The sequence below is a fragment of the Ambystoma mexicanum genome, chromosome 2p (assembly GCF_040938575.1).
Source record: "Ambystoma mexicanum isolate Mex_15411 chromosome 2p, UKY_AmexF1_1, whole genome shotgun sequence".
NCBI lineage: Eukaryota > Metazoa > Chordata > Amphibia > Caudata > Ambystomatidae > Ambystoma > Ambystoma mexicanum.
Genome location: NC_090923.1, coordinates 964,423,560 through 964,442,733, shown reverse-complemented (window position 1 = coordinate 964,442,733; position 19,174 = coordinate 964,423,560). Strand labels below are relative to the sequence as shown.

Here is a 19,174-nt window from a genome sequence, read left to right as displayed (position 1 = left end):
TAGCTAAGCCAGAACGTTATTACAAAGAGATTCTCAAGGTTCATGTCTAGAGGAGCGAGGTATATTGGTGATGATAATGGAGCTCTTTGTTTGAATGTAATCAGCTAATCTTTCATCCAGTAATTTGGGTGTATCTTCTCTGTGTATTAAGATCTTTTTAGACTGATTCAGAGAGATAAGGGGGAATAAGGCTTCTGTGTTTGCAAGATGAGTTGTTACAATGCACCCTCAAACAAGTACAACGTTATGAGGAAGGGTTAAAGAAAATAAAAGTATTTTTCACAGAACATTGAGTATTGCTGTACCACGTAGACCACAATCCAGTAGAAGTTGGACAACATTTGCTCTAGTTCCTAAACACCTGCAGTAATCAGCACATGCATATTTAACTGTGGACATTTTGGTATGGCTAAGACCGCATCCTTATTGGCTGGAATTTACAACCCAATTAAGTGGTACTGCCAGACTTGCCTAATATTTCATAAGGCTAGTAGCTAACATATCGCAAAAGCCCCACAACTGCTCTGACCTGGTATAGAAATACTGTTTGAGAGGAATGATGAATAATTAGAGTCATCGATGTGTGGATGAAAATACATCCTAGCCATACTAGACAATGGAACTAGATACCCAGTACCCTTACTAATGAGGAGAAATATTTAGCAGATTCTGAAAGTATTTGTCTCATATTTCACTTATGTTCAGTTACCCCTAGAAACCTATGGGTGACATGCAAACGTTCCTAAGAATATTGGGCCAGCGGATCTCAATATTTTATCCTCAGACAGTCTTGTGAAAAGGTTTTAATAAGAACATGTAGGACAGGTTCTTATCATGGATTATTTTGGCTCTGTGGTAGATGACAGAAACTTGACTGGCTTCTCACATTTCGATTTAGTATGTTGCTAGAAAATGCAGAACAGTTCAAATGGGGAGACAACTTTCCAAAGAGACCAGAGCAAGAACAGTCCCAACAAATAGATACATTTAAAAAGAAGCTCAACTAAGGGCCTTCTAAGTAGGAATCCTAGACCTTCCACTGAATAACAACAAGTTTCCAATAAAATGAAATAAACCTTATCAAGTTTTAGGAAAAGGTAGCAGGTTCATTAGCCTCATAGGCAAAAGAAACACCAGATCTACCATATGAACCTCTTAAAAGCATTAAAAGAACAAGATCTTAAATAAGCCACTAGGATTCCCTTCATCAGTGATGTCAAAGAAGATCTGCAACCATTACAGACACCATAGAGAAGGTTTACTCACGATTCTGATAGAACGTTTCCCATCTCAGGACCGCGGCTTGACATTTTTCAAAAATTCCCAAAAAAATGTGACCACCAACCTGGTATATCTGGTACATTAAATACAGATATCTTCACTTTTTTATCAAAACCCTATAGGCTCACGAAGCCTGAAGATCAATCATCAAAAAGGAGGTTGAGACAATATTACTAATTGGGGTCATTGAGAGATTGTTCAATGAGTAGTTGTCCCCTCCTATATGGATACCTAAATCTGACAACTCATACATGCTCTGCCTCTACTTTGGGAAGTTTAACGCTGCGCTCCCAGTTTGATGCCTACCCCATGCCTCGGACAGGCAAACCTATTGAGTGACTGAGAATGTCCACCTAGATCTCCACCCAGTACTTAATGAAGAGTTACTGAAAGGTTTTCCCCCATCTTGCTGTTGAAGAGATGGTGGCCTTTGCCACAACTCAGGGCCCATTCCATTCCACTGTTCTGCCATTCAGATTACATAGAGAGCAGACTACCTTTAAGTGGTTTACGGATTGCTGCCTCATCCAACATGAAGATTATGCATGTGACTAGTATGATGACATCTGCATAGCCCGGGCTGATCACATGATACATCTTGGCTCAGTATGTGCAGCATTCAAAAACACAAGACTACAAGCCAATCGGCCACCCAGACCACAAAAAATGAAATACCCGGAACACAAAGTGGGCAATGGTGTTATCAAAGCTCACGTTCCAAAGCTGGCATCTTTGATACAACTACCAAAGACAAAGAAAGGGATTCAAGACTTCCTAGGCATAGTCAGATATTAGCAGCATTTAGAAATACAATTTTCATCCAGAACAAGCCTGTTAACTGACATGTTTTCCAATTACCATTCAGATACTTAAATATGGACATATTCCACCAGAACAGTATTTCAAGATCGCAAGCAAACTTTGTGTTCCACCCCTGTTCTGAATACCCCCGATTTTTCCCAACAGTTTATGTGCAGGCCGGCTCTCCTCAAATAGGAATAGGAGCATTCCTCCTTAATAAAGAAATGGGGTGGAAAGACCCATATTGAATATAGTAGGAAACGGTTCCCAAGAGAAAAGAAGAATTGTATCAGTGAACTTGAGTGGCAATTAAGTGGCAGATTCCAGCAATAAGGCATTACCTGAGTGGCATATGTTTACCTTAGTCACTGACCATGTACCACTGGTTGGGCTTATCATAAATAAGGTCACAAATGCTTACGTTCTCCTACAATAGCCATTCCATGTTTAAATCAAGCATTGCATCAGTAAACTTCATTTGAATGGCGATTACTTATCTTGACTCCTCACTCCATTTCCTGAGTCAAAGGAAAGGAAGGCATGTCCGATGAAGTCATCCCATTAACCAGCAAGCGAATATCTCTTTGATGTTCATCGTTATGTGACCCAGAGAGAGGAGGCAAAGGTCCAGGAAATAGAAGATAACCACAAAAGCAAAGGGAGAGTGGCAATTGAAAGCCAAAATGAGGTGGAGTATGTGCAGCCTTGAACAGGGCACTGGAGCTGTGGCAGTACAAGGTAGACTACAAGCAGCAGAACTGAGTCATGAAAGAAGAAAGACACAACTTAGCTGCTGAAAGAGCAACGCAACGGCACACGACCTACGGAGAGTAGTACAATGAGCCTAGTCACAGTGTGACCAACTGCAGTGATGGAGACAAAAGTGGGGAAAGATCAGAAGAATATACAAGCTTGCAAACCAGGCTGCAGTCAGACAGCCAAATCACAAGCATCTTTAGAAAAGTTGACTGAAGCTACGGGAGTGGCAAGACCAACAAGAGCCTGCACAACTAGGTAGCAGTGACAGAACCTCCTGAGAGGTCAAGGAGAAAAGTTGTTTCTTGGATCACCCCGACAAGTAGGATGTAACATACGGAGAGAATCCGAACCGAGAAGCCCAGTTGAAGGGGTGAATGAAGGCCATGTGACTGAGAGAGACATGAAAGGAGGTAAGGAAGGAAGAGCAAGAAACAGACAGGGATGCCAAAGAATTTTTGCATTGTGGTATTTGTTGTTCCCACTCTACAAACGCCACTGGCAATGGCGCTCATAAAGCCAAGAAAACCAAAGACATATTGCATTGTTGGAGAGGTGGTTCTGAAATTCAGAAAGACTTGTACAGTGGTGCTGATAAAGTCAAGAGAATCAAAGAAGTATTGCATTATGGGAGTTGTGGTTCTAATACTCCAAAGACCTAGCAAAGTAATACTGAGAAAACCAAGTAAAGCAAAGAAGTAGTGTACAACCGGTTTTCAGGTTCACCAGAAAACAATGATCTCTAGCTGTTCATGGATAGTGCATGCACACGTAACAGCCACAACAGGAGCACACGATGACTAATAAGAACACACTCTGAACAACAAGCACAAAATACAAAACGGCACAATGCACAACATACACAATGAGTGAAACGCATATGAATAATAAGGGAATACAATTGACAACAATCTGCCCAGAGCACATGCACTACCAATATGCACAGACATCACATACACGCTCACCATGAACCAACAAAAACCAAATTGAAACAAGAAGTGTGGAATACCATGGAATACAAGGGCAACAGGCACAACCAGAAGTGGTGTGTTCAGGGAGTACCCTGGGGTGCCACGTGTTACCTCTGGAATCCGATTGGCCACTCCAGGTGCCCCCTCATTATCCTAAACTCTGATCATGTTTGTGTATGTGTGCGCTCGTACCTCATGCCACCCCTGCATGTCAGTGCCCCACTTGGGCCACCCCAGTCAAAAGAGTCTGGACAGGCCACTGACGAACAGTACACTACATAACATGTGCTACCAATGGAGATACGATTTCTTCAGCCTACACTTCAGGAAGGACTTGGAGTCCCCATTTACCCCAATCACTGACTGCTCCACTCAATCCTATTTCTCCCACTCTGAAATCCCCCCTTTCCCAACTCCTCCTATACACCCCGGCTCCTCTGCTAACACTCTACCAGATTTGTAACCTCCTGAGTGTGTCCAATTTCCACAGCCTCTTGTGATGTTTATCTCCATTCAGTTTACCATTGCTCATATTTACCATGTTGGGATTACTATATGGGTTCAATTAGGCTTTCATTGTATAAGTTATGCATTCTCAGCTCTTGTGCATAGTTGCATCATCGGATTCTGTGACATCAGGATCTCAGCCAGATGGCACTGTTATGGCTTGTGTTCTCTGTGGTTCCAGGGGACAAAGTAAAAATATTGTTTGCAAGGAAGGGGAAGAAGTGTGATAGAAGGTTCTCTCATGATGTAATGTGGGAAAAAGAGTGTCACCATTACCATACATCCCTCTGTTGCTACCCAGCTAAGTCACACTTTATAAATCCCATGTATAGATAGATGTATAATGTGCTTGAAGGCCAAATACAATTTACTGCAATAACCCTGGTAACCACCAACAACGAATAAGCACACACAGCACAATTGCATGGCCACTCAACACAGTTGCCATGCACAAGAGGTGTGAACAGCATGCAAGTATCCCACATATACCAGTGAAAGAGAATGTACAACTAGTAGCTCAAGACTATTGTATGAAGATCATGCACATATCACAATCTTAGAACACAATTGACTACAATGGTCCGAAGGAACACACAATCAAAATGCACATCATGACCAACTACAGCACGCTCAGTAACAAGATCATTACTATACATAATATAATTCAGCACCAGGTATATAAAGCAAGTGTAAGATAACACACATCTTTGCAGAATACATTTGACCAGTATGTCTGCCGACAAGATGGACGCCAAATACAAACACACAACATGAACAAACAGAAAACAACTCTGGGGGAATACCATTGACAACAATAGGCATAGAGCAGGTTTGGGCTGGCTTATAGGGCAATAGGCCGAACCAAAAATGCAAAATGCTGGTGTGGGCCAGATTTTCGGGTTAGGGTGGGCCACTTTTTGGCCAATGTGAGCCAGTTTGATAAGTTACTTCACTATGCGGCTAGTCGTTTTGACCACTGTTGCTGAATAAATATTCTTTAAAGTGCATCACATCTTATCAAAAACCTCCCCTTTGTGTACTGTTCAAACAGAGTCACAAAAGGAATGAATAGCCATTTGCAACTGTGGGCCACTTTTTCATTGGGGCCCGAGACAATTTTATGGCCCAGTCGGACCCTGGCACCGAGTAAACATATGACCAGTATACAGAGATGACTCACATGCATGAACCACGACCACCAACAACACACTTAGAAGAAGATGAAATACCATTAAATTCAACAACAACTGGCACACACAACACACAGGGATCCAACACATAATGGCAGAATACAATTGAACACAGCTGGGGCAAAACAACATTGTGATTGACCAAAAATGGTCTAGATATCACGGATGGCAAAAACACAAACTATTCACACACACAAAACATAATGCACCACAATAGCGACAGAGACTATGAATATATACTTGACTTTTCATAGTATGTATGAACACACTTTCCCGTGCACGCTTGCATACACATACAGGGGTGGACCACGACTAACATACTCCGAGAAAACATTCACAGACAACATTCACAGATCCTGCATCTAACAGAGGAATGAAGTAACACGCTATAATGTATGGCGAGTGTGGACACAAGGCCACACCAGAACCACCAACACGTCGTATCATACACCTGAAGCTGAATTGTACCCAATTTGCATGGAACATCGATATGCCCATGAAAAACACACCAAAACAAATTACAGATTGCACATAGTGCTCTGAACAGACTAAGAACGTTATTTTTTAAAAAAGCAGAAAGTCTACAACCATTTATAACATAATGGTATGTAAATATATATATACACATGTTCTATATACAGCTCTTTGGTAAAAACGCTATATGGATGACAAATTATTATTATAATTGTTGGGAAGGCCAATATTAAGGAACAAATAGACCAAAGGTAACAAAAAGTAAAATGCACATAAATTGAGATTGCCAACGTTAAGATACAAATACTCTGTCCTATGGGAGTATTTACCTTAGCCAAACAACCTCTGTCAGTGAAATGCTTCATTTGGACAGTTTGTACATTTTCTTTGGCATTCCCAACTTTTTGCACACTTTACATATGTTTAACTTTGAACTCGTTGTTTGTCGCTTAATGTCGGTATTCCCATCGGTTTTAGACTTCACGTTTTTATGCTTAAACATTGTTTCATGAACGATGTTATGTTTTGACCTCAAAAATAGCACTTTCACCTTATTTTAGGACTGTTATCATGTATTAATCTCACAGCAGTCCTAAGATATATTTGGGGAAAGTGGCGGGTCAGCAAAGTGGTTAAACGTTCCTGAAAGGATGTTTTTGTAGGTGCATTATGTTCACATCTAATGGTTTTGATAGCCGATGTATTGCTATATGTACGTAGTTTTAATGCATACTGTACAGTTTTGTTATGTTGACTGCACACCATGCGTCTCCTAGGAGAAGCTCAGGCACTATTGATGCAGCTTGGAATTCGACAGCATTCGGGCCTCTATAAACATGTACTTTTACAAAGGTACAGTGAGCAAAAAGTGTGTGCTGCAAACTCTCATCTCAGAACAGGTTATCATGCCATGTTCTTTCTGGAGAGGAGCGCCTGCTACCTATTTTGAAATATTTGCAAGGAACTTGGGGTTGGTCACCTTGAGTTATCTGGGGGCAGCCACACCTGGACTCCCTGCTCACTGTGCTCAGAGAGGCACAGCTTCACCTCACTGATGAGGCCCAACAAGGCTAAAACACGTGGATTGGGTTGCTGTTGGTACTCTTGTTCAGAGAGGAATTGCCATAGCATTTCGGTGCGGGACTGCCCATGTGGGCAGGACAAAGACTGATATGCAAATGGATATTTCCCATCTGTGAAAGGTACAGTGAGCAAAAAGCGTGTGCTGCAAACTCTCATCTCAGAACAGGTTATCATGCCATATTCTTTCTGGAGAGGAGCGCCTGCTACCAGTTTGTTTGTGCATGTTGCCCAATTTACAGCCGATTTTAAACACAATTTCATGTTTCCTTCTTGTTATTTTCTATTGAAGACAGCACAAAAAAACCCTCCTGCAACCATTTCACGCTCTCATACATGGAGAGTATGACTAGCATGTGGGTGACTTGGGAGTTTTTATTACCTGAAGTCTGAATACAGCATTTGAAAGGGCATGATGGGCAGATCAATCTGCAAACCTTTTGAAGTCCAAAGACATCCCCACCTATGGCCCTTCAAGTGCCCTCCTCAATGCTAAGTGGATGTTAATTGGCAGAGCCCTATATGGATAACCTGGCATTCCAAAGTCTCTGGCAGTTTTCCTATTACTCTGGGACACCACTGGAGAAAAGGAAATTCCATTAGCCCCATGCCTCACCATTCCCATTCCCCCATTTACAAAAGTACAGAATATCCCCACACTGTAGAAAATGGGAGGGATGAGTCTCCACCAAATCCTCAGTTCCTACACTCCAACTCCATTTTTACCATTGATTTATGGCGGTGAGAGCTACACGGCCAATGAGGAACTACAGCTAAACCGATTTTTAAGTCAAGACAGTTCCTTAGAATCTTGTTGACAGGTGCAGCTCTAGCACAAGGACCTACTTCATTTTGTTCCTGACTGGTTAACTAGACTTTCCCCACTAACTCTTCAGCAAGGCCTCTCGATGGATGTTGTCTCGGGAGAATAGCTCAGGGGCAATGCACTCGCATTGGAAGCAAGCAAGATGGTGCGTTGTTACGAAGGTTCGATTCCCCGGGTCAGCATTATAAATAACCAATTACAATTATGTATGTGCCTCAGTGAGATTAGGGTGCCCACATTTTGCCCCGTTCCCTCTGTAAGTCTTCTTGCACAGATGAAACTGCGTGGGCTTCTCTTATTGGTAGCCGCTATTGCAAATTGTAGTGGCCGCAACCTATTGTACTCCAAGGGTGTCTCTTCCAGCAAGCCTTTTGTAAGTCCAATGGCAATCCTAACGTTGTGTCCTATATGACTGAGTAGGAAACGGTTCTCGGTGATTTCGTCTAGTTTTTTATTTTATTCAATTTGGCCGCAAATATATGTCGGGCGAGACCCCTGCAGCCCTCCCCTGACAACCCCCTATATTTACTTTTATGATTACCCCCCATGCCCTACAAGCACACATATATTTGTGGCCAAATTCCGCCCAGATAAACCGCCGAATTCTACTTTGACCAAACCTCCCATTCCCATGGGAAAAGAATGTTGCCGTATATGGTCTTGGCTGATGCCTGTCTCAGAGAGAAAAGACTGCAGTTAAAAGTTTCAGATATTACTGGATGCTTGAAAGGTGTCTATATTCAACTTAGGATGCACACTCTAGTGAAAGTCAGGGGAGATGCCTGGAAAGTTTAGATGTGGCGATGCTCATTGATTGGCCTGCTGCTAAAAATTTGAATGGAGGCAACCCAACGTTTGGTGAGCTGAGAGTCTCGGGCTCCCAAATTCCTATTTACCTGTGGTGGCTGCACCTGTAATGTGTCAACACTGGGGACATGTCCTGTAAAGAAGCCCAACGAAGATGGATAATGCAAAACCCCTTCCAAGTGGCATTCTTCAAGATCTCCACCTGGCAGTGAACTTCTGGCAGTGTTTGTGAACTCCACACTTCTCCAGCAGTGGCCAAAGAGATGGCACGTTGTGGTGCTCTCCTTCATGAACTGGTGGGCACAGTCGATGTGCCAACTCATGGATCCTTTTCTTTAACAGGGCCTTTATGCTTGTCCACTTGGGAACTTGCCACAATGGAAGAAGCAGGAACACTGGAAACCAGGAATGTTGGTAACAAGTGGACACGTGGCCTTTGTTTGCAAAATAACTCTTTCTGTCACTAAGTGTGGCATTTTGAACCTTGTGCCCTCCAGAAGCATTGCTTGCCTTGGTCCCCGAGATGGCCCTGATGATGAACACAGTGTTCTTACACAGGAACACTGGCAACTATTCAAGCCTGTGGACAGCCAGCACAGAGCCCACTCAGGATCAGATCAGTGAAGACAATAAGAGTGGTGTCGTCACCTTTCCTGCATCTTTGTAAGCTAACATTTGGGTAATCAGCAAATAACAATGCTGGTCTTCCAGAGACCTGTAATCGTGTGATTAATGTGATAAAGACACTCCAAGAAACTTTGAGTCCATCCTGAATTATTAGCAATCTAACAAACTTTTATTCTGTGTTGATCTTCAAGTTATTTAAACAATTTACAATAAAACAACCAGAGTGTAAAAATTCATTTAGCAGATTTCGTCAAGTTCTTAAAATATCAATTCATAAGGTTACGGATAAAGTCTAAAATTACAATACAATACAATAGCAGCAACTTCATACACGTAAAAAAAGAAAAAAAGAATACAAAACTAAATAATAGTCAGGGAGAGTCAATACTCGCAGCCCTGAATATTGGCTCTTCATTTCATTTGGTAATGAATCCCCTCTTTACTGCCCCAAATCGCTGCAACCAAGCCCTATGAATAAATCGAGCTGTTCCAAAGACTACATGTGGATCTAGGCGTTGTCTTGGGAATCTCATGGCAATGCCTACCTGCCCTATGCCCACATTATTTAAGATTGGTTTGATATACATACTTCTTAGCCCTTTGTTTTTTTTGCCCAACAATAGGAAGTGGGTGACATTTTCCTCAGCAATACCACACATTGGGCAGAGCCATACCAACAGCATCATTTTCCTGCAACAGTAGATACAGCATATATCTTCGTACTATCACTTTGCACCTATAGTGCAATAGGGCAATGCTAGGATAGTCTAGCCCCGTTTTTGTGGGCCAAACCTAGGCCATTTGGATGAATACAAGCCCTCTGAAATGGGTACTTATGGCCAACGTTAAAAAAAGAATGCTCTACTTGTCACAAACATGTCCATAAACGTGCCCTTAGATACTTGCCAAAACGTCTGTCAAGAAAAGTAGTGAATTCCAATGTATGTAGCACACATCACAAACCTTGTCACACATTAGTTGGGTGGTATTGCTACACAACTTGATCATACCTATAGTATTGATTCTGGTAGGATAAAAGAATAGGTAGGATGGTAGGACAAAAGACTGAAACGCTCCTAATGGGATCCCAATCTGCAACCTGCAGGTTGGACAGAGATCTACGTAGCAGGTACATTAACCAATGAGTTACCTTACCTTTCAGCTCTCTCATGGTTCTCTGCAGGATCTTGCAGTGCTGTGAGTACTTCATGAGTTTCTCTTCAATGACTGGAAAATTGATCTGTTCATTGGTTTTTATATTTTGACACCTAAGAAGAGACACTGGTTACTACATTATTCTTTTAGGCTCCTATGGTAAGAATGGGGCAAGGATGCTTTCCTGTGAGACAGGTCTGCTACCTGCGGCTCGCCAGTTGTTTTGTACTACGACTCCCATGATCCCGCACCATTGGCTATGCTGGATAAATCTGATGGGAGTTGTAGTGCAATAAATGGGTAGGGATGTGACATTCAGGTGAGGCTAATGGTGGGCTAGGCCTCTTCTCCTGTGAGATAAACAGGAGGGTTGTGTGTGATCAACTATGGGATAATGATAGAAAACAAAGGTACTGTGAACCCTCCTATGAATAAGGGTAGACTTTCTGCGATATGAATGAGGGCAGTCTTTAAACCCGCCTTTCATTGGCTAATGATGAAACAGGGCTCTTCTCCTGGGGGACAAATGATAGGAATACAAATGAGAAGAATACAAATTGCCCTTTGGAGCTTGCTTTGGAGATAAGATTAGGCAGGGAACCTCTTTGAGATAAATGGAAGAATTGCAAAGCCTACCAATGGCGCAAGGATGAGACAGGTATGGGCTTCTGTTGGTTAATAGGAGTAATGCAAGACCACCATGAGTTTCAGGATGGTGCAGGGTACCTCTGAAAAATAAATTTGAGGAATATGAGAAACTCAGTGTGCAAAGGGTGAGACAGTGAGCTTCTGTAAAATAAAGTAGTGGCACAAATGAGCTCCCATGGACTTATCAGAGAGGGCAGGGAGATTGTGTGAGATAAATTAGCAGATCTATTGCTCTGGAACATAAAACAAAGATTCTTCAGCCATGAGGTCCACGAGAGAAAGGACACCATCTGTTGCAAACTAGAAGAGAAGTAGAAGACAGACTCAAGGAGAACATTTCCAGGGTGTTTATTAAATTAAAAAGAAAAGGCTTATCTATCCCTGCTGCTAATAGGGATTTTCCTTACCTTCAAAACTTAGCTAAGGGTGCTCGCTCGTCATCAAAATCAAAAGCAGTCCTCAGTCCAAACCTACTCACTATCTGGCCCTAAACCTGTGGAAAAAACAACATAAAACATAAGCCCAAGCAATAGTCTCTCAGTTTAGGTTATGTCCGGCCAATTGTCTGTTGTATACTCTATGGCGATGATTATCAGTTTATACTAAAATAGTTAAGAAAAGAGGTGTTCTCGGCTCTCCTGTTGGCCTCTTCAGAAAGACTTGCTTATCTCTATAGAAGTCCAATGTCTCAAAATCTTTACTTGGAGGAATGTTTCCTTTGCTCCTTTTCCACCACCTTAACCACTTTCTCGATATTGGTTCTTTATCCTGAAGAGGTTAAATGAACCCTCCAGGTTCCCTTCCCCTCATGATTGTACCACTGTCTGTTATTTCTCAACGACTCTCCAGATCGCTCTGGCTTTCAAGTTTGTTTAACCTTTCTGTTTGTGTATGGGCTTCTTTCCAAGGTACAATATCCCGCTTTTCTACTGGTCCCGTAACCCTCCTTGTCACTTTCTTTCTCTTTATTGATATCAGCTTGTCTCCCTCCACCCTTGGCAACACTGGTACCTTCTATGCCTTCGGGTCTGGTCAAGCGGGATGGTGTTTTAGCAGGGATGTTGCTGTTCGGCCTTCTCCACAGCGTCACCGGCACATAAACTACACCTTCTCTTCTCCTGTTAGACTCTGTAGTCTCCACATTCCTTGCGTTCGAAGTGGAGGATTTGTGCCTCCATTCTGCCGTAGCCTCAGCATAGTTTTCCGGGTCCTGCATGCCTAATGGGAACACACACAGTCTTTCAGGACCCTTTGCACACTGGGGTCATCCAGGTTCTTTTCTCCTCTGTTCAAATCATTTGAAGTCTCTCTTGCTTGATCTTCCTTGCTTGATCTTCCTGCGTTTGCAGACTTCCAGCTCCTCTTCCCAGCCTCTTGCCCTCTGGCAGTTTGGCCCCACAGCCATGTCTCGCCAACAAGAGCAAGGTACAACAGATGTTTCTTCTTCAATCTGAGCATTAACTAGACAGGAACAAACTTTTTTTTTAAAGATTTTTATTTTGAAAGCAAATAAACAATACAAACCAAACTTGCAGCATTATTTACAACAGACTCGTGATCATCAATTAACACTCAATACTGCTCCCCAAATCCCCCCCCCCTCAAGAGCTTATTTGCGTTTCTCGTTCTGTATCCGCTGTGTGTGGCTGGGTATCGCTTCCTTCCGAAGCTGCAGAATCCACTACTGTGCCAAACAGTCCTGTTATTAACATTCTCCAAGCCATCAGGTTACCCACTTCTTCTTCCCCGCACTTGCTACATGCCTCCTGCCACACCACCGTTTCAGCCTCCGCCCATTTTTGCAAGTCCCGCCACCATACCTCAACCCGTGGCTTGTGGCATTGCTTCCAGCCCATGGCAATCCTTCTTTTAGCAAGCACATATGCCAGGTCCCTCAGTTTCCCAAGATGTTTAGTATTCCGTGGTCTGGGAAACCCTCCCAACAGGCAGGCCCATGCCGTATCTATGTTGAGCGTGACCCCTTTATCCGCTAGTTTGCGTGCCACTTCCCCCCAAAAAGCTTCAATCACTGGGCAAGACCAGAACATGTGTGTCATATCAGCATCTTCTTCATCGCATTTTGGGCATGCTTGTCTTCCTGCGTTTGCAAACTTAGATATTCTCTTCGGGGTCATATAGGCTCTATGCGTTATGTATAACTGTACCTGCTGCAATCTGGCGTTTCTGGACACCTTCTTGTGGTATCCTATAGCACGTTCCCATATTCCATCGGTCATCTGTGCCCCCACCTCCGCTTCCCAGTCCAGGCTCAAATGAGTCAAATCCTTCCCCACCCGGGTCATCACCATCTCATACAGTCTAGAGATCTTGTGCCCTCCTTCTGATATGTCATATATTGTTCCCATTAGGACGTCTGGCTCCTCCGCCAGTACAGTCTCTGGCCAGGTTTTGCGAATAGTCTGCACTAGCCTAAGATACGTGACATATTGGCCTCCATGCAAACCTGTCTCTTCTCTCAGTTCTTCGAAATCTTTAATAATCCCTTCTTGCCATACATCTCCCAATGTGACCAGCCCAACCGATTCCCAATAGGTCCTGATTATCATCCTGAGTTGGTTGTCTCCCCCAGCTAAGGCGACTAGTGACACCTGTGGGGAACACGGGCACGGGTTCTCCATCAGTTGGCATACTCTGTGCCACATCTTCCACCCAAGCAACAGCATACCCGGGCGTTCTTTAATTTCGAGTCTAGGCACCCAGATAATCTCCTTTAGGTAAAACGGGGTGCAGTCCTGCCCAAACAGCCTAGATTCAGGAGTTTCTTCATCAGAGAGCCATTTGGTTATATATTGCAACTGACTAGCTACATAATAGGCCTCACAATTCGGCAGTTTAAGCCCCCCTCTATCATGGAAGTTCTGTAGCTTCCATAGCGCCACTCTATTTCGAGTGCCGTGCCATAGGAAGTCCCAGCACATGCTGTTCAGTTTGACAAAAAACTTTTTGGGTATCAAGTATGGTATATTACTGAAGAAATGTAACAGCCTGGGCAGGACCACCATTTTGAGCATCGCCCCCCGTCCCATCATCGCCAGCGGCAGCTTCTCCCAAAACTTCATATTTGTTCGGATTTTTTTCACAGCCACCTCGGTATTATGCAAGTGTTCCCCCTCCACCGTATGATACACATCTATTCCGAGGTAGCGGAAGGAATCAGCCGCCCAAGGTACGGACAACACTGGCAACCGTTCCTGAGGGGCTCCTATGTAGCTCCCCAATGGGAACATGCTCGATTTTTGGGGGTTTACCGCTATGCCGGACAGTTCTGCATACTTTTCCAAGACCTCTAGAATATACTGAAGATTTTCTTCCGGATATTTCAAATACAGTAGTAAATCGTTAGCATACAAGGATATTAGGTGTTTCTCTCCCCCTGCCTCAATACCGACCATTTCATATTGTTGTCTGAGGTACACTGCCAGGGGCTCCAGGGCTAGAATGTATAACATCGGGGACCAGGGGCACCCTTGTCTGGTGCCTCTACTGAGTTGCCACCTCTCAGATATCACCGATCCTGTGCGTACTCTGGCCAGTGGTTCACTGTATAATAATTTTGCCCACCTAACATAACCCGGCCCCATCCCGTATTCTTCCAGGGCCGCCAGCAACCACCTCACTGCATCAAAAGCTTTGACTGCATCTAGGGACACCACCGCCATTTCCCCATCGCTCCTGTTTCCCTCTTCAATCACCCAGTGGAGTCGCCTGTGGTTGTGGGTTATATTTCTGTTGGGAACATAACCTGTCTGATCCTGGTGTATCAGTTTGCTAATAACCCTTTGCAGCCTATTGGCCAGGACCGCCGTCAAGATCTTGCTATCCTGGTTCAACATTGACAACGGCCTATAGGAGCCGCAGCTATGCCCTGGCTTGTTGGGCTTAGGGAGCGGCACAATTAGTGCTTCTCTGAGCGATTCCGGTAGCCAACCCTTCTCAAAAGACTCATTGAGCATCTCTAGCATAGGGGGGAGTACTTCCACTTTATATGTTTTGTAAAACTCGCCAGGGAATCCGTCCGCGCCCGGAGTCTTGCAGGTGGGCAGCTGCTTCACCACCTCCTCTAATTCCTCTAAGGTAATCGGTGTGTCCAGCTCCTCCCTTTCTTCATCACTAATCTTAGGTAATTCCATGTCTTTTAGTGTTTCTCTAATCTCCTCCCGATTGTCCCCTCCTCTGTCCTCATATAATGTTCTATAATAGTCCAAGAATGCCTCGTTGACTCCTTCCTGGGTGTCAACCACCTCCCCGTCTACTCTAGTTATTGTGCTAATCGGGGGCCTGGGGGTTTCGCTCTTATATAACCAGGCCAACAAGCGGCCAGTTTTATCCCCACCTGCATGTTGCCTCTCGACATACTTCTTGTAGTTAAGGTTGCAGAGCCTTTCCCAAAGCTCTGCACACCTTTGCTGCAACTCGAGTACAAGTTCCGCGTCCCCTCCCACCCTGTTGCTTTCGCGCTCCAGTTTCTCTTCCGCTTCCTCTAGTTCCATTAGGACCCCACCCTGTAGGCCTTTTGACTTAGCAATAGCAGCACCCCGCAATACCACCTTAAAGGCTTCCCAGAGCGTGCACGCTGAATCTACGCTGCCTGTGTTTACCTCAAAGTACTGTGAGATTGCATCCCTGATATCTTCCCTGAAGACTGGGTCTCGGAGCGCCTCCACCCGGAGGCGCCATGTCGGTATCCGCGCCCTGGGGCGGCAGTGCTGTCAGGTCAGCACCAGAGGCGAGTGGTCCGGCAGGACCCTCGCTCTATATTCTATTTGGGTGGTCTCTATCACCACATCTGGCGTGGCAAAAAAGTAATCCAGTCTCATGTGCAGGTGCTGCGGAGCTGAGTAGTGCGAGTACTGTGTCTCATTAGGGTGTTTCAGTCTCCAAACATCCGCCAGCCCAAAGTCATCTAGTAATGTCTGCAATACCCTGGCCGCTGTGGTGGGCCTATCAATCTTCCCATCAGATCTGTCTGCCTTTGGGTTGAGCACGCAGTTGAAATCCCCTCCCCAGATAACCGCTCTTCCCATACACGCGCCCAGATGAGTACACAGGGTTCTAAAATACGTCACAGTGTTTTGGTTGGGGGCATACGTATTTATAATGCACACCTCTCTATTCTCTACCAAAGCCTTTAATATGACCAACCTCCCCTCCGTGTCCACCACCTCTTGTGTAAGTTGGAGCGGAACGTGCGGTGCCACCCAGACCAGCACTCCCCTAGCGTAGGCAGAGTACGGAGAGCCTACTACAGTACCTCTCCACTTCTTCCCCACCAGTTCCAATTTTTGCTGGGTCAAATGTGTTTCCTGCAACAAAGCAATATCAATCTTCTGTCTTTTTAAGTACATCATGACTTTATTTCTTTTTAAGTAGCTGTTAAGTCCCCTGACATTCCATGTTACGATCTTAAGGTCTCCCATGGCTCATGAGTGTCTTCTTGCCTTCCGTGTAGCGACTCCCCTTTGCCCACGTGATACAGATACAGCCCTCCATCTTTGCTTGTAGCTTCTCGTACCAGCTCAAACTCCCCAGAACTATGTACACGGCAAATCCCCAACTTCCCTCCCCTCCCCCCGCCCGTCCCTTCCCCAACATCACACACCCCAACTGCTGCCCAGCTCCATTCTCGGAACTCAGGCACCCCCACATCTAGCCCTGCAAGCACCAAACAATGCACAGAGCTCAGTAGGGTGAAGTCGCCCTAATGGCCACTTAACTAAAATTGTTGTGGGGTAAAGAGAACCGCTCTGTAAGGCTCCCGTTAATTCAACATTAACTACAGTGCTTATAACATTTAGTGCAATAGTCTGACCTTCTCTACTGAAGGCTGCGCAAGCGACTATATTCAGGTCCCACGTGCCGCGCCATCTTGTGGCACCTTCTTCGTGCATTACTTATCTCTTCTGTGCTCTTCCTTCGTCCGAACTTCTGACTCCTGGGGACATCCTTGCGCATCGAGCCATCCCATGGCATCCTCCGGGGTCTCAAAAAACAAAGTTTTGTGTTTATGAATGACTTTCAATTTTGCCGGATACAGTAACATATATTTCTAGCCCGCCTCTCTCAATCTCCGCTTTACCGTCCCAAAGTTCATGCGGCTACGCTGCACAGACAGGGTATAGTCCGGGTAGGCCGTGATGTTTGCCGCTCCTCGTGTGATCGTTCCTCCCTTACGAAAGTGTTCCAATATCCTCTCACGATCTCGGTAGTTAAGAATTTTGGCTATCACCGGCCTAGGCGGGTTCCCCGGTGGCGGCCTCCTTGTTAGAGCTCTATGTGCCCTTGCCACTGCAAATCCTTGGGATAGGGCTCCTCCGGGTATCTCTTGCAGTAGCATGGATTCAATGAATTCCGTGGGATCGTGGCCCTCCAATCCCTCCGGCAGGCCCACAATACGGATGTTGTTTCGTCGGGCTCGTCCTTCCGCCTCCTCCGCTCTGCTCTCCAAGTTGCCCACACTTTGTATCAGGGCATGCAATTCGGCCTTATGGGAGGCACAATCCACAGTATTCGGGCTAACTTCCTTCTTAAGGGACTCCGTGCGCTCCGCCAAGGCCCTGACATCCTGTCGGAGTAGATTAACGTCCTCCTGCACCTCTCCGACCTTGAGGTCCAGTGCCGTTTTCAGTTCAGTGACGGCTAGTTCGAGTTTAGATTCCCAGGCCGCCCTTAGGTCCGCAATCGCAGCTAGGACTTCTTGGTTAGCGCCCGAAGTCGTCATGCCGCTTGCAGGCGGCTTGTCCCTGCTCTTGGTATTGTCTTGACCCGGGGACGTCTTAGCGAAGTCGTCTAAGGTGGGCTGTTTCGCCTTTGGCCTCACCGTTCTATTCGACATGACCCAGAGGACCTGTATTTTGCACAAATGACAAATGTGCACTCAGTACGCCCCTTTTGCTAGGTCACTGTGCGGCCTGCTTCTTCCTTTGTTCCGTAGATTGGTGGGCCATTTTGTGTCGTCTTTCGTCTCCGGCGCTCCTTATCTTTTCCGCACCGATCTCTGCCGCCGTTCCTCCTGCACCATCCAGAAGTTCACCACGCGTGGCCCAATCATTCACACACCGACATGTGTATTTTCAGCGGTCGTCAGCCCATCATTACACACTTTTTCGCCCGGATCATTACAGGATCTCGGGAGCTCCTCCAGATCACGTCCTCCTACATGGCCCTCGTAGCCACGCCCCCCTAGCCAGGAACAAACTTAGCACTTCCCAGGGATGTTCTCTGGGTCTCTGGTCACAGCCATGTCTCTGGGATCTTGACATTTGCACCCACCAGTCCACTGCCAGTTTCCTCCTCGATACCTCACCACATGTTCTTTCCTATGGGAACCTTTCCTAGTTTCTTTCTCGACCTTTCCTACTCTTGTGCCTCCTCAATACCTTGCCACATGCTCATTCCTGTACCAATCCGAGGCTTACCCCTTTTGGATTCAGGGTTGAACTCTAAATATGTATGTTTATCAGGGCCAGAGCTGCCCTCTCGAACAACATTCATCCTTTGACTTCTCACATTCTGTCTCTTGGTGGTTCTGACGGCAACCCCCTGATGTCTTAACCCCACCACTTCACCAATGTTAGTGGTGAGAATCCTTATTTCCTATTGACTCTCACCAACCACCTTCTTTGTCTTCTTGATGTTCCACCTCTCCTTCTCTTGGCTTTCCCCAACCACCTCCTTAATCTCCTTTGTGTTCCTTTGCTTCTCCTCTTGACTCCTCCCAACCTCTCCCTTCATCTTCTTGATATTGACATGGTAGGATAGCTCAGGGGCAACATGCTTTTCTTGCAAACAAGACTGCTCTGAGAAGCATGGGTTCAATACCTGGTCTTGCTCCTGCGCTTAGAGGCTGTAGACCGACATAAAGGATGTTATTAAAGAAATAAAATTATTTGTATTTTATATTCCTCCTCTTCTCCACATGACCCTTCCCACCCACTACCTTTGTACCACCTTCCACCTCTTCTTCTCCAGACGTTCATGTGTTGCTTCTCCAAATTCACACACTCCTGCTGGCTCTGTATTTTTATTTATTT

At 45.1% G+C, this 19,174-nt stretch overlaps 1 protein-coding gene across 1 annotated transcript in view; it reads right to left on the bottom strand.

Moving 5' to 3' along the window:
* The window catches only part of LOC138565974 (E3 ubiquitin-protein ligase TRIM39-like), a 244,132-nt gene that overhangs the window by 22,557 nt on the left and 202,401 nt on the right, over positions 1–19,174 (bottom strand). The window contains exon 6 of the mRNA XM_069643059.1: positions 10,476–10,588. Coding sequence (XP_069499160.1) covers positions 10,476–10,588 — 113 coding nt within the window. The remainder of the gene's footprint in view (positions 1–10,475; positions 10,589–19,174) is intronic.